At 40.5% G+C, this 25,364-nt stretch overlaps 2 protein-coding genes across 6 annotated transcripts in view; one reads left to right on the top strand and one right to left on the bottom strand.

Annotated features, from left to right (window-relative positions):
- The window catches only part of CMSS1 (cms1 ribosomal small subunit homolog), a 224,489-nt gene that overhangs the window by 53,998 nt on the left and 145,127 nt on the right, over window positions 1-25,364 (bottom strand). Inside the window, exon 2 of one of the 5 annotated variants that reach the window (XM_027681084.1) lies at window positions 10,667-10,703. The exons of the other annotated variants lie outside the window; for them this stretch is intronic. Within the exon in view, the coding sequence (XP_027536885.1) occupies window positions 10,667-10,703 (37 nt within the window). The remainder of the gene's footprint in view (window positions 1-10,666; window positions 10,704-25,364) is intronic. 5 annotated transcript variants of the gene reach the window in all.
- FILIP1L (filamin A interacting protein 1 like) overlaps window positions 1-25,364 on the top strand; it is a 188,028-nt gene that overhangs the window by 20,952 nt on the left and 141,712 nt on the right. Inside the window, exon 2 of the mRNA XM_027681071.1 lies at window positions 24,430-24,572. The gene's annotated coding sequence lies outside the window, so the exon portion shown is untranslated. The remainder of the gene's footprint in view (window positions 1-24,429; window positions 24,573-25,364) is intronic.

Below are 25,364 nucleotides of genomic sequence, written 5' to 3'. Positions count from 1 at the left end.
GTTGGGAGGGGACAAAGCTGGGATATCTGACCTCAACTGACCAAAGGGATATTCCATACTATGTGGAGTCATGCTCAGCATATAAAGCTGGGGGAAGAAGGAGGAAGAGGGATGTTCAGAGTGATGGCATTTGTCTTCCAAAGTCACCATTACATTTGATGGAGCCCTGTTTTTAGGGGATGGCTGAGCACCTGCGTGCCCATGGGCAGTGGTGAATGAATTCCTTGTTTTGCTTTTCTTGCATGTGAGGCTTTTGCTTTACTTATTAAACTGTCTTTATCTCAGCTCATGAGTTTTCTCACTTTTCTGATTTTCTCCCCTATTCTGCTGTGAGGGGAGAAAGTGAGTGGCTGGATGGTGCTTAATTGCTGACTGGGGTTAAACCATGACAACAAAGATAAAAATCAATTCAAATAAAGTAAAAACGGAAAAGATGAAAAAAGCCAACAACTCTTTCAATTTTTTTTCTCCCCTCCAAATTAATTCTTTTTCTTATGACTTCTGTTTCGCTCTGCACCTCCTTCACTTTAAAAATATGAGAGTAGAAATGGATACTTCAAAAAATCAGAATCTCAGTAACACACCACTAAGCACTTACTTAGAACATTAGGCACTGATATTGTAAGCTGATAATACTAGATCTGCTCAGAAAAACTGCTGTAATCTTGTGTGATTAAAACCTAAAAGCATCAAACTGCTCAGACATCCAGTGGGCAAGGGGAATGAAAGAAGCTCCAAGGCCTCAGGTCCAGAGCAAGGTGATGCCCTGAGGCAGTGTAGCACAGAAATGTGGGCAGCCAACAGGGCACAGGGAGAGAATTCATTTGACTTGCCTATCCAGACAGGCCAGGCACTTTAAGAGATACCCATGGCATTCACAGCTGGCTGGTTGGAGGAAGCAGTGGATGAGAGGCTCAAAACAAGGCTCCTTCTCATTCATCTACACTGGGAACAGGTCTTTCAAACACTATAAAGAGCAAAGTTTTTGAAGGCATGACTGTTTTTGATGGATGTGCCAATAAATTAATAGCTCTGCCAACATGGAAGGAGTCAATTATCTGAATACAAGACACTACACACTGTCACTTCTAAAACAAAGTCAGTTATTTCCTTCCAACTAATATCTGAAATTTGCCAATAGCAATAAGAAAAGTATTCAAGAGAAAAAATAGGGGAGAACAAACATGGGGATTAGCTGGAAAAACAGTGTTTTTTTAATTATGGTTAGTATTTTTAATTGTAAATGGAGTCAGAACACATTCTCCTAGTTACAACGTAATTTAAGCAGTCTATTATTCAGTATTGTGTCAAATCAATATTCTGCAAAACGTTAACCTCCATCTCAGGTTCATCCCCCTATCCCATTCCCAATATCCTTGTTCCAAAAAACCACTACATTTAATCCCAAAGTTCATAAAGCAGATAACAAATGCTATTGCACTTGACTCAAGAGAATTACTCACCCAGTTCTCTTGAAATCTCTAAGGAAGCTCCTGCTGGTATAATATTTAAGACTTTGGTCCCCAAAGCAACATTTCTCATATGACTTCAGGCCTAAAGCTACCTAAGTTTCATCAAAACTGCTCAGACATGTTGATGCTGGCATCAGCTCAAGTTCTTTTAAAATACAGTTAAGATGTGCAATAAATAAAGAACAATGAAGTCACCACATGAGAAAAATTTTCAGAGTTAGTGATCAGAAAAAAACAAGGCAGATCTTGCACATAAACATGAGCAATCATTTCAAAGGGTGGCTGAGTGCCCCCTTCACTCGGGGCTTGCTCAGCCATTATGTTCTTCAAAGTATTGCATGTCTTACCCTTCAGTTCTGTTAAGATGCTATCGATCAAGGATGAAGATACACATTAATATGCAACCTTCCAGAGGTGTTTGAAACTCCATCTGATCCTCATCAAAGGAAAAAATTCCTCACCCTTACTACAGAGTGTAACAAGTTACCAAACGCCCCCGAGCAGGATGGCTAAAATAACGCCTTCCCCCCACTGCAACACCATCAGCTCCAGGTGAACCATATGGGTTCTCCATGTGATCCTCATCTTTCAATAGTGGCTTTGAACCAAGAATGTTACTATTGAAGAACAAGGGCGGAAGGGCTGAATCCCAAGATAAGTAAGCAGCAAGGCTGACCTCATATGCTGTTCCCTAAGGCATACCATTTAGGATTGCATGAGGTTCCTGGAAACAGTATATGAAAAACAGACATTGAGGTTTTACCATTCATAGGCAGGAAGCAAACAACATTTAGCAGGAATTAAACCCACTTATTATTCAGAGAAATTTAAAACACAAACCCCACACAAAAATCATGCTGGGGTTAAAGCACTACTTTGATCCATGAGGGAACACAGCACGAACACGTCACAAGAAAGTTGCACACATGCACACCTGCAAAGGTATAGAGAGAACTAGAGCTGCAGCTCTCCAGTGCTCTTCAAGAAACTGCATCAGATGGCTACTGCATCAGAAAAATAAGAATTACATTAGCTTGGCTCAGATCCACTCCCAGAGATGTCAGTAGAAAAAAAACTGCCAAAACCTCCAAAACAAACAACACATTTCAGTGGGAAGAAAATCAAGCTACTGGTGAGTACTTCTGAAAATCCTTCCCATCCTACTTGCACACTCTGCTAAGACAAAACTGTTAAAGTGTTTCAGCTTTTGTTCACTTTGAGGTCCATCCCATGCAGATGAGCCTCACCCCTGTGTTTCTCCCTTAATACATGGAAGAAATCAACTGTATAAAGAATGTACTTTCAACGTTCCCTAATACCGAAGATTCTCCTTCTGTTCTTAACATGCTGCATACATTCAGGGGAAGTTAACTGGAAAATAAAAGGTTTGAGAAACATCAACAATACAGAAAAACAAAAACCAGAAGATACATATGATTGGCCCAAAATTTCATGCCTATCACTGCAGCAAGCCACAATCTTTTATTCAAAAAATTTCACTTTTTTTCCCACTGTGATGTCCTCAAAGACAAGTATCTCCAGACCTTATATCACAGGCACCTCAGCTGCCTAAGATGCAGCATTAGAACCCATAGTTGAAGGCACCTGGTGTTGTTCTCAACTCACATACTCCATGACAAGCTTATGTGGACCACATTGATCATCCATAATAGAAACAATACAAGTCCCATATTGGTCTCCTGCCACCTACATGTTCTTAAGATCAGGTAAAACTAGAAAAATGATACTGAACCAGGAGAACATCAGCGACCAATTATTTCAGGGAAAAGACTTTTGCTTGGGTTAAACAGGTCTACAGTGATGTCCTCTAGTTTTTTTCCCCAGTAAGTTGCAAGCTGTTCTGAGCAGTAGAGGAATACTCAATACTCAGGCAATACTCTGAGTCAATATTTTTGTGTTTTCTTCCCTTAGAGGTAAATTAACAACTAATGAAGAAATAATTTTAAAAGTACAATACTCACTGCTTAGTGTCAGCAGAACTCAAAGAGCCACGTATACATTTTAACGTACTTATCAACCACAGTGCTAGAGAAAACTACATGGGCACACAACTACTCAGTTTTTCACAAGAGACACCAGTTTTTGGCAAAAAAAAATTGTTTTTTTCAGCACCAAAAAGCCATATTTTTTAGGACCATAGAAAGATGAAGAAAAACAGCTTTTGATCAATTCCATCTCATGCAGCCAAAGTCTCACACCCAACTACTAAAAAAGCACTCTCTTGATGTAGCCAAGCTGTACTACACTGATATCTGGGTATTATCCTGGTGCCAGAAATACTTGATTCATAAAAATCTGGAATTCCATCAAAAAGCTGATGGGACATAAAAATCTCAAGTGACAGGTACACCATCGGTGCACTGAGAACCTCTCAGCTTGGAGCCCACACATTAAAAAATGTAAAAACTTACATTAGGTTCTGCAAGAGAACAGACACATACTCCAGGGCACCTCAAGGTCAACTCACTGCTCTGCCCTCTGGCTTTATAATTCTACATATAAGTGAAATAAACCCAGCTCAAAGCAGCATTCTGAAAACTGAATGTACTCAAAAGTTGTTCCATTTATATGTTCCCATGTCCTAACAGACGGGTATAAAACATAATAAAAATATCAGGAATTAAATATTCAGGAACTGTGATCTCACAGAACAGAACAATTTCAACTGAAGTCAATGGAATTATACCCTCTGACATGAGATCACAACAGGCACTCAAAACATACCTTAAATCATTAAATCCCCAGATGCAATGCCAGTGGCCAACATCTATATTAGCCACATGTGCATTATCCTGAAAGGAGGTTTTAATTATTTTTATAGTGAGATAATGTTCCCTTGACAATCCTAAAGTCTAGTAGCATGTAACAATTAAATTTCATTCTTGAGAAGACAACAGCACACGTCTGCTACTTTGAATCTATATAAAAATTAGCAATTTTTCCATTTCTTCACAGTAACAGTGACTTTTCCACAATACCATAAAGCTACGGACAAACTACATACAGAAATTTGAGGAGAAAGTAGGATAAAGTCTTCTCTGAGGCCAAGTAAAAACTGGAAGTTTTACATTTGGCCAGTTGCAGGAAAAATGGGAAAGACAACACTTCATTCTGTAATGAAGTATCAGCTAACATACTTAGCAGAGGAAAACCAGTTCTTCACCAGCCAAATCTGACTTCTATTCAGTGAACTAAAAATATATCTGCAGAGGTTTGACCTCAAAATTTGGAACTTTCTTCCTTCCAGATGCACAATAGCTCAAAATTATGTATTTTCAGGTCAGGATTCAAAGGCCCCCCTACTGTCTATTCCCCACAGAAATTAATCACCAAGCATTAGGTAGCACAGCCAGTGCTAGAGAGTAAGGAAACACTGTTATCTCCACTTATGGATAGAAAAATCGAGCCATCAGTCTTTTCTGTCTTTTCTAGGATATACTTTACAGGATTGCTGTGCAAGGTTTAGCACACTGCATGATGCCACCACTGACCCTTCCCAGCGCTGCTCTCTTGTGTTTGCTCCTAAATGAATTAGAGTAAAGAAAAAAGCTCAGTCATCAGGGTAGTGAACAAACATACTGACACTTAGGAGATGCATAGAAAAGGTAACCTAAAGACGGCTATAGGAAAACCTATTTAAAGCTTGCTTTGCCAGAGGAAAAACAGGGAGCTGACACACCTTAAACAGCAGCATCACTAAAGATCAAGCCAACTGTTGACCTCAGGCAGTTAATCCAAACTACAATTTCATTTGTGCTACAAATTGAAGGAGAGAGTGCTCAGGGTTTTTTTTAATTAAAAAAAACAACTGTCCCATGAGTAAGGATTTCTTCTAACGTGTCACCTTAATTCTTATAATGCCATGGCTGCATGTGGAAGTGGTCACTCAGGAGTGTCAGCAGCATTTTCAGGCCTTTTTCTGCACTATGGATATGTGATTAAAAGAACTAGTGGATCACATTAGTTTCTCTAAAATGTACAATCCCATAATTTTCCCAGCATGATCCTGTTGGCAAGGAGACAGGAAGGTTAGTTGTGGTTATTCGTAAAGAAAACAAACTTTAGTTTCTTGAGAATAATGTTCCTTTCTTCTCTAAATGACTGTTCACCTGCATGGTACTGCCATGAGGGACCTCATCACTATGGCCCTCCCCTACCCAGCTCACACAAAAAAAGGTGTCCAACTCTCCAGCAGCACAGTGACTGCAGAGTTGTGCTGCTGAACGAACCAAATCCCACCTGGCATCCTTTTCAACAGTACTCAAAGGAGATATGGATCTTGTTATGTGCTCTGCAGATCCCAGGAACAGAAACGTTCATTTAGACATGCTACTGGAGGTTACCAACATTCATGGAAGGAATGAATCCTGATTCCCACCAGCAGCTCTACCCGAGCACACTAATAACAAATGACAATCTGCCACCCAAGGTGACCACTTCTGGTTCACTTTGAACCAGAGGTACTTTCTGTCAGTGGCCAAACCACAGTGATGAAACACATTTCTTTATGGGATGCAATCCTCTGCCACAATATAGATACTACCAGATAGTGTCATCATCTTGCATTTTCTTTTGTGAATGAAGATGCTCAGTCTGACCATCTGTGTGTCAAACAGAGGGAAAAGGCCAGCTGAGAAGGCAGCTTTGGATAGTTTCTTGGCAATGCACTCTGGCCCTGGGCTCTAAACCCTGACAATACCACACATAATGCAGGTTATGCTCTTCACCCAGCAAACAACAAGGTGCATCTCCTCAGCAAGGAAGGGAGCTCTCATAGCTTACCTCTGGCTACAACTCTGCCAAGTGAGAAACACAAGGCTGGAAACTGCGCTGTCTCACAGCAACAGAAGCTAAAAAATACAAAGACCATGATGCAAAGAAAGGTTAAAATTTGCAAAAGAAGTGAATTAGAAAGGCTCAAGTAACCTCAAGCAAAGAGCAACAAATCCCAGAGGTGCTCTGCCTTGCAAGAGAAGCAGCTGAGTGTGCAAGGGTGAGCACCAACCCATTTCGGCTGCCTATGCACATTGGAGGAGGAAGGACATGCATGGGATCCCCTTTGGAAGCACAGCTAGCTAGCCAGCTCCAATGATAGCAGGAACACACATCAAGGGAGAACATACAAACAGACAGAGCACCACAGTGGACAAAATGCTTGTCCCCTACCAGACATAGTTTAGATGTGCAGTTGTTTGGTTCTTACCAAATTTAAAAGACTAATCAGCCTATTAGGACAAACTCCTGTGACAAGCTGATCTGATATCACCAATGATGTAGTGATCTTATATTGTCAGGGATCAAGAGCATCAGTAGGATTCTCCATGCACAGGGACACTAAGGGATAGAACTCCCACAGCTTTCCTTCTGGGGTGATGCTTAACATTAGTCCAACATGACATGTTTACGAAACTCCCAAGTACCTAAGTATAATAATCTGGCAGATTATACTCTGTTCTGTAGTTTTTCCTCCAAATAATTTACAGGTTAGGATTTTATTTTTTTTTAATAACTTCAACATAGCTAGTGAGCAGTTCAACAGCTCCCCCCACTTTTTGGCTACGTTTGTACAGTCCAGGAAAAGGAACTGCTGGAAAGTGGGCACATATTTTTACACTAAAAGGAAATTCATGAGATCCTCCTCTTGATTCTCTAAATTCCTTTACAAATCCATTTGGAAGCAATAGTTTCATCCCACACCAGAGATGACACCTCCTTTATTGGCATGGGGATGAGGAATGCGGAGTTACAAATCATGCAATCATTAGGAATATGAGACATCTCAAAGACAAAATCTAAATAGATGGACTAAACTTTTCTACAACCACTGGCAAAGAAAGTGAGTCTAAATATGTAGGAACAAAGAATGCATCCATACAGCTATTATTCAGTGCATGAGCCTTGAGCAACTCGGTTTGATTATCCTGTGTTTAATTCAGAGGAGTAAGACAGTCCCTCCATCTGAAAAATTAATCCAATACAAATTAAAATCCCAAGGAAGTAAATGTAGCAAGCAGTTTAAAAGACATTCTAAATAAAACCACAGGATGTTTGTCATACAAGAAACAAAGGTGTATAGTTTGATGGGTTTTGTTTAACTGCTAATTTTGAGGTCAAGCCTTGTTTGCATATTTATTTCATTCAAACTACAAATGAGAAAAAATATATTCAGCCTATAACAATCTTGTGTATAGCTAACTTTTATTTGTAATAAGGCTGTTTCACTCTACTTTTAATTTGTTTTTGAACTCCAGCTCCTTAAGATGGCTTTGCAGTTAAAGAGATAGTAAAATTTGCAGACAGACTTGACTTCTACTTTACATGGAAAGAAGAGCTCTTCACAGCTACCTCATAGTAACACTCTCCTTGGCAACAGCTGTAGAGATCCACCACTGTTAGCCAAGAAGAAACAAGAGCTGAGGGAAAAAAAGCTATTGTGGTGGAGGTTTTATTTCTATCTTTCATTCAGAAGTGACTAGGAGACATAGCTCATTATGTCTAAGACAGTACACAGCTCTGACCTGCTTGTCACACAAAAGTAATAAATTGCCTTCCTAAGGAAGCAGTACCCACCTAAATAAATTAGCTAGTAGGTTGGAAACACCTTGCATCACCATGCCAGGGCTTTAAGGTCAAGTGGGTTCAGAGTCAGATAAGCAAATATCTTGTTTGTTTCAAAAGCTCAAATTATGTGGTATTTCACAAACTTTTCCCTACTGCAACATCTTAGTTGGTTCATCCAGTTAAAAGGCTCCAGGACGAAACAGTGATATTGTAAAGGAACTAAATTACCATCCTGTTAGGAAGGATGCTGAAGACATGGGAGAAACACCCACAGAAGTAGCAAAGGAAGGTCTATCATCTGTAATTGCACTGCTCTACATCACTGTGTAATCAAGTACAAAACCCATCCGGTTCTTGTTCCCTCCTCAGTCTCTCACCTTGAATCTGTCAACTTTTCCCATCCTTTAGCAGATCCTGACCATTGACATCTCTCTCACACCTCAACCCTATTAGCTCAGCTAACCTACTGGGGATCTTTACTGTGCCTTTGACTTACACAGGAATTTTTCTGTTAGTGCAAAGGAATCCTAACCAAAGTCTTCAAATAATGCCAAAACACATGCTTAGAGCTACACACAATTAGTCTGAAAAATGAAGCGATACAGCAGTTAGATCCGTTACATGTTCTTACAGTGACTAATAATTTCTTTTGTGTTTTGAAAGTAAAGACTTTTAAGAACCAACTGAAGCATGGGAAAGTATTTAATGTGATTTTCCAAAGCATAGTATTTCTGACGCTCTGCCAGTCATGCAGTAGATTGAACACACCATTACAAAGTATTCTCACATGTAACCACAGGGACTCAACGATACAGGTTATTTAAAGCCTTGTGAGATTCACTTAGAATTCTAGGTAAAGCACTCTTCTTATTTCACTGGCAAGTGTCCGAAGCTGTGTTTCAAAAACTAAAGTGTAAATTTCACAGCCTCTAGCCTTAGCAATTCACATCCTACAAAATAATCACAAATTTTATCTTTTGCAGAACAGCTGGGATCCCATGCCCTTGCAAGACAATTTCTATATTTTGTTCCCTAAGAAAAAAAAATATCACAAGAGCTGCTAGCAGGTTGGAAGCAGGTCAACAACACTAGTGTCAGGGCCTTTTTATTTCCTTTCTTTTAAACTCCCTGGGGAATCTAATGATCAAAACTTAGCAAAGTGAGTAAGTATGTTGTGTAAGAGGATTGTTAGATCTCTTGGCTTCAAACTAAAAAGACTATAAAACAAAATTCCTATTATGGATATTTCTTGATGTCTGGTGGTCTGTCATGCATTCCCCAATACGGATAGTAATTTTCATCCTCTTGCCATTAAGATCTCTGATTAAAAAGTATTGCTGCAATACTTCCATGAAATTACTGTAATTTGGGAATTTTACTTCTGGAAAAAATGTTACAGAATAATTAACATGTCTATCAATTCCATTCTCTCAGATAATGCCAAAAGCAGGCGGGATGAATTATTAACCACTTGCTTGCTTTGGCTATCACATTGACAGAATGTCATAGAATAACAGAAACATTTAGGTTGGAAAGGATCCTTATGTTGAACTCCCTTTTAGCATTTCCGCAATGACAGAAGCTTCCTCTACTTCTGCCCACACAGATTTGTCTGAATGGACACTGCAATCTCACAACAAACATCTGAAACAGCTGTGTCTTCCTAGAAGCATCTCAACTAATACTTCACTGCTGATCCACAAAAACCGAAAGCAGACAAATTTGAGGCATATTTTATACTTATGCTTAAGCAATTCTTGGGTGAAACATAATAAGTTGGTTTTGATCTATAAAGTTCTCTGTATTTCTGAGCTGACTATGTTAAGGAATGAGATGGTCCAAGACTTGTCATCAGCAGAAAATCTTTCCAAAGCTTTCCTTACTAAAAGCGAAATCTATTTGGAATGTTTTTATGTACAGTAACCCACCACTGTGGATTACAACCAGGGAGCAGCAAAAGGTTTGAAGCTTCACCAGTGTGATGGAGAAAAGAATCCAGTGTGCCATAAACACCATAAGCCAAATCTTAGTCCCATGGAATTAAATGGCAAACCTACTCATTTTGTAGAATTCAAACTTTACTTTCTAGTCATAGATACTTACCTATTAAAAACCACAGAGGGAATCTGACATTAGGCTTCCTCAGTATATATATTAAGCTCTAAATATATATACTACAGCTTTTTGCTACACTTTCACGAGCATCTAATGTTGAAAATTTCCTCCCAAAAATTAAAATTTCACAACCTTTAGTATATCTTACAAAGTGTTCCACTTTCCTATTCTCCTGGTATTTTATAAGCAGGTTTTAACATCAAAAAACAGGACACCACATTTAAAATTCATCACATATAGCAGATTTCTCTCAAAGAAGGTGAAATCACAAGTTCTGTGGGCAGCTGAGTAGTTTTTCCTCTAAATAGATAAATCAGTCTTTCTTCTAATAAGAGCAAAGCAGCACTTTAGATCTTCACATATAGCTTGAATATTATTTCTCAACATCTCAGAGAAAATACTGATACTTAACAAGCTTTATGAAAAAACAGACCCCCCAAAAAACCCCAAAACAAACAAGATCAAACAGGAAACTAAAAAAGTTCCTAAATTCCTGCCCGTGGCTGTATGTGCCTCAACAGGTCTTATATGCATCTGCAAAATATAAGCAAAAGATAATCTTGTAACCATAATTCCAGATTTTACTGCAGATTTTGAATAGTTATTTGCTTCCAAAACAGGCTGATATTCAATTTCGCGATTTCTCTATGGCTTTTCCAGAATAAAATAGAATCCCTTGATTTTGATTACTTGCCTTAAAAACAGGGATCATTTATTTCAAAGTCAGTCAAGCTGTCCTCTCTTTTGTGGAGAGACAACTAACATCAATTGTACGCTACAAACAAACCGACCCCTACTGGGTTTATAATTTCTCATATCTTAACACACTGAAGGCACAACACTTCAGGTAGAATATGAAAAAAAACAATAGTTAACTTGCCCAAATCAGATGTACTGCATGGTTTAATGTTGATACTTGTTCACAGTGTTCACAGAAGTCCAGAACTGCTTCAAGTCAATTCCTAATTATGCAGGCAAACTAGGAAAAGATGACCAGAAAAGACTAAAACATTAGCCTTGACCATTTATTCTCACTAAAAGATAGGAACTCATGCATCTTCTGCCACTGCTAGCTTCTCCAAATCCCAGTTTAGATTGTTTCTGCCTCTTCAGACTTCGTCTTTGTTGTTAGCAGAGGAATTAGTTGTATTTTCTCCACACAACTTCTTCTTCCATCTTTTTCCAAATTGAACTGCCAGAAGTTTTTCAAATGGAGGAAAAGTCAAGCTAGAAACTTGTTTTGGGGTAAGGGAGCTGCTTTTAGTTTTAACTTTGGAAAATGCATGGTATATGGGTCATCATTTTGAAATTCAAAGGAAAGTAACTTCAATTACCAGATGCTTTTACAAGAGCGGTGGTGAGTAAAAACTAGCCACTAGGCAAATTCTAACATGCCAAATTGGCTAATGATCAAGTAAAGAGGTGGTTGCATCCAGCTGAAAAAGAAGCACCATTTTTTAAAAAGATTTCTTTCTAAACAATCTTTGGAATTTATAGACAGATTTTATTTGCATTTTCTGCAACAAATTTTATGATGATGCCCATAAAGAGATGGAAGTTATGATGTAGCATTACTAATCCACTTACCCAAGTATTTTGGACACTGATTACAGCATTACGAGGAACAGTCACAATGCAGGCACAGGGGCAATGAAAAGGATGCTAAAGGTCATCCTTTCACAGGGGGAATGAAAAGGCTTAAAGGAAGCACAGTACGATGGCACCGCTTGTCAATGCTCAGAAAAGTCAGTTTGGTCATATCACTTCCTTCACTGCCTATCCAAACCACCAGCTCAAGCTCCAGCTGCTCACATAGTACGGTACAAAGTCTAAAACCATACATGGTTACCAGTTTCCAACAAATTTCAATTCTTGTGCTCATGATTTATATGATTTTAGGTGACTCTCGTTAGGATGATTAGGAGAACAGGTCTGATCTGACAATGCTGTCAGAAGTGAGGCTGACACAGCTCCACACTCCCACATGCAATCAGGAGCAAGGCTGAAAACGTGTTTTCAGGAGGTAATACACAACTCCTCCCTGGCTGAGCAGGAAGAGCTCTGCTAGTTAGAATATTTCATAAGTATACACAGGTACTTATCATGCATGCACGTGTACATTTATATGTGCACCCACATGGGTAATACAGATGCCTTCAGCAGCTGGGCTTAGACACTCAGTCTGCCCAGTAACCGCTTCTGGATCCCAGTCCTCCCAGTTGCTGGCACTCAGACAAACAAGTCCCCATGGGCATTGCCCCACTCCATCTGCTGGCACAGACTGTCACACATACATCCAGATCTGCCTGGGACTCCACTGCTCCGCACACACGTCCTTGGCTCCCAAACCACTTCACCTACTCACTGGCCCAATATTTGCTACCGCTTCCACAGTCAGCTGCACACCCGTGCTCTCTCCAGGTGCTGCATGAGGGATGCACAGGCCTCTGGCCTCTGGTCCCACCTCAGTGACTTGGCACATGGTTTCACTCACCTGGGTGTCCCCAGATGCTGACACCAGGCACATGGGCCCTGCACCCCACAGTCCCAGTCCAGCTGATGGCACCCAGACCCCCACTTGCTCAGCTGCTGCACCACAGTTGCTATATTCAGCCACCCACTTAGACACAGACTAGAGAACAGAGACTCCCTCACCCAGGAAAGAGGTAGAAAGGAATATAAGATGACAACAGCACAGTCATTCCTGTCAGGCACACAGCATGACTGGACAAGTGTACTGACCAGCAAAGGATTTTAACACAATTGGCCCTTTTTATGCCCTTAGCCCTCTATTTTCCCACATGAATCACCTAAGTGCCTCCCTTTGCCTGACTTTGGTTCTTCCCCCAAACAACCCATATTAAGCCCTGCACAACCTCAAAATGCTCTTCCCTTGCATCCCATCATGTGTGCCATACACTGCAACAGAAGCACCCTACTGTCCAAAAAGCATTCTGCCATTTGCTCATCATGCTGTGTTTCAGGTCTAGATTGTGGGGCTGAAGTTCTCCTGGGACTGTCCTGGAAATGACTCAGACCTGGTGTCCCTTCCTCTGAGCCTTTAGTTCAGTTTTCTGTCTGTCATTTTGTCCTTGTGCTCCTCTGGGCTTGTGGAGGTGGAACTTTGGTGGGCTGATGGCCCCTGTGATGGCCTAGGAGGAGATCAGGGCAGGGAACTAGGTGGATTCCCCTGTCTTTGTCTGTGCCCACATAATGTAGCAGATTGTCCCATACAAGAGTGACCTGGCAACTAAAACGCCCTGCCTCGAGCTTTCTTTTCCTTTTCAACTTACTTATTTTTTTGTAATTGGTGAACATCTGCTCCTCCTATTGAGCATTTGGTATAATTTAGAGAAGGAATGAAAGGCATCTGTATTAGAAAGACAGAGGCACTGAGATCAGACCAAACAATCCTCACAGAAAGCATGAAAAGAAATTTCAGCTAAATGCAAAGGTGAATTTTCCAAATTCCAGTATCCCTCTCTTTAGAAGAGAATGCTTTAAGCATTTGTCTGTGATTATTTAAACTTTCAGTTTACTATGAGGCAAAGAACTCCATAAACCTCATTTAGCATTCATCCTCACCATGGGTACCTTCAGCCTGGCCCAACCCAGAGCTCACAAGCTGGCTTTGACACACGGGATCCTTCCAGCTAGGCCAGCACATCACCTTGGGAGAAGAGGAGGAGTGGTGGCCAGCACAGCTGACAGCCCTCCCTGGCCAAGGCGGACACGAAGAGCTGGGCTGCCTGACCACAGTCCTGCCCAAAGGTATTTTTGCTTTCTGCCCAAGCACTGCAGGCAGCAGCCCCATACTCTTGTGGGGAACTGTAAAGCATTTCGACCAATTCTTTCCAAGAAGGGAAAATTACTGCTGCTTATGTAATCTGGCTTTTGCCAAATGTGAATGTGAACGTCAGCTGAGCTGACGTTAGCTTTTAAGTTAAAGAGCCAAAACATTTTTCATTCTGATGCTCTTTTGGCTTCCACCATTGGCTACAGATTCTGCTAAAAAGTTACATCACAGTCCTAAGTGTCATCTATACCATTAGGACCAAGCAAGGTCCTGATTTTGTTTAAGGTACAGTTCAGAAGGCAAGTTTTGGGAATACAGGGACACTGAGTCATACATAAGCAGCAGCAGCACTGAACTGCCCCCACAGGTCCCAGGTACTGTGTGATACCTGGTTTGTCCATATGATGGTGGGCTACCTCACTGACCTCACTGACCTCTGGCTCATGGAAAGACATGATCCCAAGTGTCTTCAGACAGTCTGCAAACTTTCCACCTTGTTTCTTAAACTGGAAACTTATTTAACTTCTTAATTGACAGCACATTTGATTTACACTCAGAGTCTGTTCATAACATATCCCTTGGAGAAGTTAATTGAGTTTTCTATACCGCTTAATATAAATATGTATCATGAAATGAAGATATACATGCCGAGAAAAGAAAACAGAGACAATTAAGAAGGATCCCTCTCAACAAAAACAGCATACTGATTAACTGAAATCCCATCTCATAATTTGTCAGGAAATGGCAGTGATGCATATCAATGTCAAAATAATAAGCATTAAATAAACACAGAAAACCAACCGAAGGAAGGCTGTTATGAAAGCCTTTTACAGCACTAATAAACCCCAAATCCTGGAAAACTTAAAATGGTCCAAGAGCACATTTTCTTAACCCGGTACAAAAACTGGCTTATAAACCGCATATAAATTAAGAACAAAACAACGGCAAATAGTCTTCAGATCATGCCTGAAATGAGAAATGGCTCATCCAAGAAAAGGATACCAACCCACCTGCCTCCACTGTAATTGGAGTTCGGGTCAATTCTTACTGTCATTCAGGTTTCTACTAGCTTGAATGACAGTTGGTCACATTGATGCTAAGAAAACCAAATATAGGGAAAAAGAGTCTCTTCTGTTCAACTCATGATACCTTAAAAGAAAACAACTCATGAGGACATACTGTTGCAAATAGGCGTGACAAAAAACACGAGCTCCCTCTTCTGTAAATAGCTTTGGTTGGCAAAGCATAAAAGAGTCACTGCACACTTCTTTGCCCATCTGACTACTAAGGGATGACTTCAGGCTAGCAAGGTTAAGGAAACAGCTGAGACCAGCAATTCCATTTTTAACTATTTTTAATTCAGAAGCCCCTAAACACTGTCCAACAAGGAGCAAATTTAAACTAAACACACAGGTGGGTGTTTTGCGTCCCACTGTCCTCCAGGTCTGTCACTGCTGAAACTGAAAGGGTTGAATTTTTGTTATTCTCAAAACCATCATTCTGCTACATCCGAAAATGCTTCTGCATTTTTCTTATGTCCACTGTTGATAAACTTGATGAACTGGTCTACCACCTTCTGCTGACTCAGCATCAGCCAAATTTGTTTTGGTAACAGTGGGTTTTCACTATTTCCTCCAAAGCTGATCTGTATTTTCAGCTACTTTAAAAAACAAAAACAAACAAGCCCCTACAAACGAATAAAACAAACAAACAAAAAGGCAAATCCAAAGAGATGCAAAGACAAAACAGGTTTGCTTTACTTGGTCTGGTTAACCATAACACAGCAACATAAAAATCCTGTTTCAAAACAATTACTACAGAATTCTTGCTTTCTTCAATACTATATTCCACCTGAATCCTGTATGTAGCGGTAACAGTAAGACAGCCTTAAGACACTGTCAGACACCTCACTCCAATTTCTGTGTGATGAGCAGACTCATGTCAGCCAGTAAAACTGGGGCTCAACACCACTGTCAGTGTGTCTTGACCTTGACTAATTTCTAGTTATGCCAACACTTACTGTGAAATTTACTTTGAAAACATTTCAGACTTCCCTAAAGTTATTTCTGTCATAGCAAAAAGTAAAAGCTGAATTACTGAGAGATTTGATTTCAATCAGCATGATGAAAATCTCACTATAGGAAGAGGAAAGACGAGGGAAAAAAAGATAAATGGTTGATGTGAGCTATGGCTGCTGCTGTTGTTGTTTTGATGCACTTTGCTTAAGTAAGTTTGTTTTAAGTAAGCTACACTTCTAAACAGTGAGAGAGCTCAGTAACAAATTAGCTATAACTGATATAGTTAATCTTTGTTAATTCTCTATCACCTGAAGCCTTAAATCAATATTGGGCAACTCCTCAAAAGATAAGCTGCAGCTCAGCCAAGTTTACTGAGCTGTATAAAAACCTACTAGATTAGGCTCTAAGGTTTGGGTTTATGTAAGATTGCCACCATGACATAATGTCTCCAACCTTAAGTATCCACTAGGCTATTTAATACCCAAAATACAAAGGCCGTATGTGGGAGCTATTGATTCTAGTGGACACAAAGGTGGGTATGTAAAACACACTACTATACAACAAATAAGAAAAAATAGAGTGCAGTAACTCCAAAAGGGGCAACTTTGATGAGGTATGGAAAATTATTGCACACGCTACTACACTGCAGATAGAGTGCTGAAAATAAAATTCACATATTATAACAGGACAAACACAACTACAGAACATATCTGTCTTACCAGTGTCATGGCAACCGTAAAAGAAAACACACACACTGACCTGAAATAGTAGCAACTTCTTCCCGTTAAGAATATTGCTTATAAGGGAACAAGCAAGAGCCGGCTGACCACATATCCATAAAAGCTGGGAATGCTTTCTGTTTCCAGAGAGTGTTTCAATGCCTTTACTATTTAAAAAAAAAAAGGGGGGGGGGACAAAAAAGGTGGGTTTGTCCCTGATTCTATAGTACCCAAGTGCATGAAGTTAACAAGCTGAACAGATGCACACTTCAGGAACTTCTAATCCAAACTGTCTAGTTTCATCTTGGAATCTGCTGATAAATACAAACTCCCTTAACAGACCCTGAGCCCACACGCTGATCTAACCCTTACACAAGTATCCCCCTCCTTTCTCCCACTAAAGGGACAACAACCTGTTCACACAAGGAGGCTGACAAATTCAAAGAGAAACAGCTGTATCTGCCCAGCCAGGGCATTTCAGCCCTGTCTGTCCACTGAACAGCCTTCACATTACTAAGATTCATTGCTTCAATGCCATTAACTGCAGTGATTTTGTAAGAAATGCTATGCACAATTGGATATTGGTTGACTGGAGACTGCTTCATAAAGAAAATCTTGCATGGTACGTTTCACAACTGTCTCTCAGATATTGTACCTTATCACTGCTGGCCCATTTCAAAAGAGAGAGAGAAGTCCTGAAGATGGTAAGGTGAGAAAATCTGGTGAGAAACCAATGCAAAGAAAGGAGATTATAATCAGAGTGAAGGGAGAAAAGAACCCACTCTGCCCCTCTAAGTCTTATTTGGTGGTACAGGACCAAAACAGCTTCTGAGTGGATGTAGCAGGCACTGGCTATTGCCCGGTAGAGGTTTAATCAGGGAGGTCAGTGTGGTGGAAGTTACCAAGGAGCTGGATATATCCAAGCAGAAAAGAACACACATCTAGTCATTATCATACCTTCAAGCCACAAACAGTTTGGATATGCTTATTTAACCATAACATATTTTTCTATTAGCAAATAACTACGTATGTATGTTCACAAGTTCTCCACATCTGAGCAAAAACCCAAACCAGAAAATCCTGCCTAGAATTAAGTATATTATTTACCATCTCCTACAATAAATATAACAAAAGTAAGCTTACTCTCAAGCTTACTCACATACTGCACTAGACATTTAAATATTGTCTAGCAATCAAAAATAAGAGCTAATCATATACCCCTCATGTCTTTACTGTAACTAAGGCAGCAGTCTGATTTACAAGTACTTCAGAAATTTGTGTAAACAAGATTAACACGGAAACTGTTCTGCAGCTCAGTGACCTGTTGGAACCAACTGAACACAACTGCTGTGCACATGGTCTTCCCGAGTCACACCGGCCTGTAAGGCACCAAATGGGGAGGAAAAATGGCAAAATAACAGGGGTTTTTTTTGCATTTAATAACCACTAATAGTTTGGGCTGCTATTCTCTACGCTGTTCACTGACTTTTAAAAAGCTCTCATTTGAACATCTAGAATACCTTATTTCTCATGACTACTTAATCCAGTTCTCCAATCTCAAAGTCCTAACTGCTGCTGTTTGAAGCATGCAGAACATTACTTGCACATACTTTATAAAAATGGCATTTGTTAGTAAAAGCAAAGCTTTTAAAGCTTAGGGGAAATAGCCTTGGGGTTTTCCCCTTCTGAAAGCTTAAAGTTTTATAAGTGAACCTAAAGGACTGCCAGACTTCTAAAGTGACAACACATTACGAAAAAATTTCCTATGTGTTTCGCAAATTTGAAGTCAGTCACATTTCACAACTGACATCAGGGCTTTTAATATCAGCTCTAATGAAATATAATTCTCCAATGACATAACTGTGAAGTACAGCATTTTCATTTCACTAGCTGGCAGGGAGGTTTTGGCCTTATTATTATTATTATTTCTTACGTAGAGCCAGAAGTGTTCTAGGCCCCGCACAGACATGTCTGAAGAAAAGGCCTTTTCCTTGTATCTGCTGTAAACACCAAGACCACAGGGTATCCAGTCTAACAGAACAGGTCACACATTCTCATACGACTGCTATGGCCGAGCTATATGTTAGGACACAAGAATACGAAGATAGTGTAAGAAATAGTTTGCTTTCATCTTCTCTGCAGTTTCCCTTTCACTAAAATCTCTTTGGGTGGGATTGGATAGTTTCTGGTTTGGGACAGTTTCACTGTTTATTGAAAAAACCTACCCTCAATGATGAAATTCCAGCCATCATCAAAAAAAACCCTGAGGGGAGTGGGGTGCAAGCTGAGGATTAAAATGATAGTCTTGTTTTTAAATCTGGTTCTTCCTGAGATCATGATTCCTCTGCTTGATGAGTGAGAGATTTATTTTAAAATAGGTGCATGCACAGTTTAACAGTTTAGCTACACACCAATAAAAACCAAAAAGCTCCCATTTGCAAAAGACTGAACTAAGGACATAACTGCAAAGAGCTCTCCCTTCCCTAAACCCTGACCATCCAAGAAATGGGATGAGAGAAGAAACCAAACTTCTCCTTCCCTGAGGCATATACCCCCTGATGACTGAGATGAAATCTGAGCACAGCAGACAGCAGTCAGAAGGGGAGACTTGTCTATTCAGAAGCCCCAGAGTGGTTGGTAGGAGCACCTGACATGGTGAGACCCCTGACATGAGCATTTTTTTCTGAATTTGTTGTGGGAACGAGCAACAACAATAGCAATGTTGTACTCACTCCTTCCCCTACACATCCTGTTCAATGCACATGTTTCCTCAGGTCTCCAGTGTTGTTACTTGGGAAAGAAACGTGTCTCAGTTTGGCTGTACATTGTGCTCTAGGATCGAGCAACATTCCTCATATCACTGAATGCTCAGGGATACTAACACCCAGGGGACACCACGGTACACACGCCCAGCTTCAGTCTAAGAGGGAATTTGAAAGGGGTATCTCATGGCACATTTCAAAGTAACAAGTCTAGGCCTGACCTGCTAAAACATGCCTACAAAGTGATACGCTATCTTGACAAGTACAAAGGGGAAGCCACTGTTGTGGCAACATCTAGTGATTTTCCTGAGTGGAAGGTAGCAGGACACAGCCTCTTTGCCACAGGGCTGATGCATACACCCTCAGTTTGGGTGGGAAAAAGAATAAGAACGAGCATTCAGTACATTAAATTGAAAGGTGGAGAAAAAAGCCTCCAAAAAACATAAGGGACAGATGTCCGGTGAGAGTTAACACCAAGGTTCATTTGTGGCATGTTGGCCTCTTGTGTAACTCTTATGATAACACCTTGTTGGATTCATAAAACATAAAAGCAGTAGATCAGCAGCAACGTCCCCTTTGCACTGGACTCTGATCAAGGTATCTCAGGATCCATGCCCTCTTTCTGCCTCTTTCTGAAATCTTCAAGCATTTTTTAATGGAGGTTTGCAGAACCTGAACTGCAGCCTAAACACAGTCTGAACTCATAGTGAATGACAGCTGCACATCAGCTCTGTTCGAGGCTACAGCAGAAGCTGGAAAGAAATTATGTTTGATTTTTCTACTTTGGGGGGCAGGTAAGGAGAAGAAGAGTCCACGTAATACGTTATGGTGCAGCTTGCAGCAGTGGTGGTTGTCTCTTTTGGCGATGCAGTTCATTTCTGAAAAGATAGCTATGCAGGATGAAGTAGGTGTTATCCTTCAGTTTCTCCAGGCTGCTGACAAACATTAGACTGGTCTCCAACACTGATGGAATACAGAGCAGAAAACAGAGAGCATGGCTTCCCAAAAACGGGCAAAAACTTTGGTTCTCTCCGGAGGATGCTCTGGGAAGTGGCAGAGGATAAATAAGTTCACATAGTCTTTTCCAGCTCCATGCAGCTTAACATAAATTAACAGTAATACATATCTCCCCACCTCTGAGGGGCTGTGTAAAGCTTGCAGCAGACAACAGCACAGTAGGGGAAAAACTGCCATGCATGTCTGCTCTCCACAGACCCAAGAGATCACAGACAGGACTCTAACATGCTTGCTGGAGGCTTTGCCTCAGAAAGGAAAGAATCGAAACCATGTAAGGATGGCAGGGTTTGGCCCATCGTAAATGTTGGCATTTATAATGGAGAACAGAGTGTCACTGGATGCCTATTATAGACACTCATGGCTTGCTTTTCACAATGTCATGTAATGATGCTTTGTACTAAGATTTCATACAGTAGTAGTTCCTCAATTTAAGTAACTGCATTTTCTGCTTGTGGGAAATGGTTTGCTTTGACCATACCCAACAAGCTATTGTCCCACCAATCATACTGCCATAATCATTTCACAACATTTGTTTTAAGGCACTGCCATTTCTTAAGAGCTCTCCTACACCTATTACAGGGCAATGTAAGCCTGAAACCAACAAAATACTCTTCCCCAAAGACAACATCCTTTTCATCAGGCACTGAAGTAATAAAATGCTTAGGAAGGCGAAAAACTAGTTAAATAGTTACTAAAGCTATCTAGAGTCTCTGCCTATGAACTCAAAAAAATACTACTTCTCACACAGGTCTAGAGTCCTAATATGTAAAGTTATACTAAAAGAGTATTAAAACTTTTACATCTTCCACTCACAAAAATGGAGCAGTCCGCTTCTACCCCTCCACAGCTTCCAGCCTCAAATATCCTGGCGTAAAATGATCAGACAAAATAGGTGACTTATGTTTTTATTGGTTCCTCCAGACTATGACAACATTTCCTAAAACACTGAGCCAGGAAACTATTAATGTCTCTGAAAAAGTGGAAAGGGTCAGTCTATTTCAAAGGCCATGTGTTTGCTAAGAAGCCTTTGTGTTAGATGTACAGGCCACTCAAGATGTGATTAATAATAATAAAATTATTTAGCATTCACATGATATTTCTAGCTTTAAGGTATATCGTGAATATACTTGTAACACCACCATATTAAGAAAGCATTACCCCTTTTCACCTTTTTGAGAACTAAAATAAGAAGGTTAATAAGCTTGCCTAAGATTTTGTTAAGCAGTATATCCATTCGAGATTATAATTTCCCTCAGACTGTTATTGGAGAGAGAAATGAAAATTTTCTCAACTCAGGACCATTAGAAAAGAGGAAGACCTGGAAGATTTTCTAGATTTATCTCAGCTGTGTTGGACAGCACAAGTTAGGTCAGGGATTTGCAGGTGGGGTTAGATTCCTCAAAAAAACTGTGTGTTCTATACACAAGCACTAAAACAGGGCAACCAGCACTCTAATGGGAGCATAGCACACTGCATGCAGGACAGAAAGACATCCCACAGAGACTCCTCAAATCCTTCTAATTTTCTAGCACATACTACATGTACATACCTCTTTGCTTTGGCTGCTTTGTCAGTAGTCTGGGAACTATCAAGGGGGACACAAAAGCCTTGGAAGTAAGGGTGCTTCAAAGATATCATCACTTCATTTGTAGCAAGAACAATTTCACCCAAAAACCCTGTTCTGATCCTGACTACACTAGAATATGCACAAAGGTCAGTTCCCTAATGCAGGAGTGCAAAGCAGATTTAAACCCAACCTGCCTAAGGCATATACAGGATAGTGCATTATACACAGACGAATGCTGAGGATCCTAAAGAAGCACAAGTCACTCTGTTCTTACTGACAATCACCATCGGGTCAGGGTCACACAACAAACGCTGCAGGTAAAAATCCCACTATTGCACAGTGCCATCTCCTGGGCAAGCAAGACTGCAAAAACACCCTCACACCTCCCTTCTCTCCTGCAGCATCCAGCATTTTGGTGTTGTCTTCCATGCACTGGCAGGCTAGGCACTATCTCTGTTCTCAGAAGACAGATCATGAATTCACAGAAAGAAGAGCAGATTGTTTACAGCTCTCACCATGAAACGTGAGAAGCAGCAGCCCACTCTTGAGAGAGGTGGTATCTGCACAGGCAAGCACCACGCAAGCCCACAGGATTAAGGTCACTCTGGTTTGCTGGCTAATCACAAATTAGCAATCAAGGCTTCCTTTCAACATCAAAACAGGAAATGGGAGTGGAGGAAGTGAAAGCTTAATAATTTCTTGCATGTTAACAAGTTACATGAGCCACTCCAATAAAAAAGTTTTGCTAAGTGAACTTGAACCTAGCACACTGTCCCAAAATGGCAAACATTTATCTTTAAAACCAAGCTGTGTGTCTCCGAAAGAAAACGGATGCTAACATTTAATTCAGCCTAACTTAATTTCCAGGATGAGAAGACATCAAGCTGTGAACTGAAGTTGAGGATCCTACTCCACTGTAATCACAAATGTTGAGATTATAATCCCCAAACAAAACCTACAAAGGTAATCCTGGCATCTCTCTTGAAACATTAAGAGAAAAAACAGGATTAGAAGGGTAACCTTTTAGTTACCACAAACTGTTAAATCCATAATGGCCTCTGACAAAGGAGCAAGAAAATCAGACATAATGTGTTAGCTCCATTTCCTTATCTTTTAGGGCTACTGTACTCATTGGCTCTGCACATCCCATAACATCAACCTGACCATACAGTAAAGCGTTAGGAAAGCTGGGAAATGAAGTCCCTGTAATATAACGAGAATCCTAAAATAGCAGAGGATTCTCTGGTCTCCATGCCAAACACAGGGAGGCACATCTCTCCTTCTTTAGGTCACCTGTCAAATAGGAAAAGCTTGGCCCACAGTCCTGACTTGGTGCTGTCTTCACTGCAGGAGGAAATAAGATAGCTTTGCGCAACTGTTGAGCAATTCTTAAGAGTTCAAGACAGATGAAAGTTTCTTGATTGCTTAGAGATATTAGGACAGATTAGGGACAAAAGTAAGATGACTTAAATGCAGACTGATGTTTTGAGGGACCAAAACTGCAAGGTAGAACTCCTTGTTTTTTATGAGTGTGCCCAGCAAAAAAGAAAAATCTCTTGGGAGAACTTGTAAGACTCCACAGTACAGAAAGAGATGATTTCAGTGGGCTGCAAAAGAACAGAACAGAAGCAATGAAATTTGGGAAAAAAACCCTGCTGTCAACATATCCACTACACAATCTCCCTATCTCCCAGGGATGCAAGCAAGGGCAGACATATAACATAGATACTTAACACAGCCCACAATATGCTGGCAACAGTAAATAAGGGGCTAAAACTGTCTGAGTGCATGCTCTGCATTATGGAGTGTGAAAGTAAGTTTTTCCCCTAGTTTCAGCAGTAGAGACACAGGTAATCCTAGTTCCAATGCAGCATTTACCATAAGATATTGTCTGCCATAAGCCACCTCAATGTACTTGTTACACTGCGCTCGTAGCTGGAAATGCAGATTTACTGCAGACTTCTGCATTATTGCTCTAAGCAACAAAAAGGGCGAATAAGTCTGTTTTGCATATGAACTTCCATCCGGGATCCTCCAGGGTCAGATCGTTTTCACAGCAGGCATTCCCTGTTTCCAAGGTGACAGGAGGCGGAGCAGAAATTAATCAGCCTGGGCTTTAGACCACCCTTTAGCAAAAATTATGCAGAAGAGTTTTGAAAGCTGCAAAACAATAACTCTGTAAGACTGCTGGGTTTGGTGTTGGGGTTTTTTGTTCTGTTTTGTAAGACTTAATCAGAGGTAGGTATTACATCTTTCACTGCAAACACTGATACTCCTTCCAAAGGCCTCATGTTGTGACCTTGCACTCCAAGACTCACTGTTATCAACTGTGTCCAAGCATTTATTTCTGTGGAGTCACTGACTAATCACTTCTTTCTTAGGATGTTTGTATCCAGGGCAGTCATGCCACTTCCTACTACGTGAGAAAGACCATGAGGACTTTGCAGGACGGCCACCTTCTCTGTTGCCAAAATGATGGCATCTGCCAGAACATTCAGGTTTCCAGCCTGTGATGCTCCAGCAGGTTAGCTGATCTTCACTTAACTTCTGTAGTACCAAATGCTTTTCCTTAAGCCAGAGATTTCCAGTTTTCCTTCCCTCTACTCCCAATGTACAAGGTGAGAGTTTCCAGACAAGGTTACTTTGGTAAGGAGTGCTGATGAGCTTGTACCTGTTTAGCAGGTATTACTCTATCAACAATCCACTGTCAAAAAATGGAGGCAAAACATGCAGACAATTCTTAGAGATAAACTATGATCCATGTTGTCCTTTGCCCTACATTCACATAACATCCAAGCTCATATGTGCCATTCATTTAAGTGTCTAAAGGAAGATGGAGTTGTGACCAGTTTCTCTGAACCAGACACCAGGTAGCTGTTAAATAATATTAAGAATGATTTCACCATGAGATACTTGTATTGGATCTCACCCAAAAACTTTTTATATATGGCGTATATTACTGTTTTGCTGCAAATGCTGTCCCAAAGCAAAGCAAGAACTTTGACAAATATATGTATGAGATCATCCAGATGAGGAGACTGTATGTTTACAGAGGTGTGGTAACACTTGACAAAATAGATTATCTTTCTCAGTCTGTCTTCCAAAATAAAGGTTTTCTTGGATGATGAAGTCGGGGGTTCCCAGAGTTTTGTTCATGGAGGGCAACTTAATGGGTGGGGTGTCAGGGTAGGGGCTGCATAACAACAAAATCAATCAGCATGACAGCACAGAACAGCCACAATTTGAAAATCTGTCTGAGGGTCACATACTTAGCAGCTTTCCAGGTCAGTTTCTGGGAACCCCTGACTCAGATGCC

This window comes from Neopelma chrysocephalum, unplaced genomic scaffold (assembly GCF_003984885.1).
Source record: "Neopelma chrysocephalum unplaced genomic scaffold, ASM398488v2 Primary Assembly neopelma1_60, whole genome shotgun sequence".
In the NCBI taxonomy this organism is placed as follows: Eukaryota; Metazoa; Chordata; class Aves; order Passeriformes; family Pipridae; genus Neopelma; species Neopelma chrysocephalum.
This window is presented reverse-complemented; position numbering and strand designations above follow the sequence as displayed.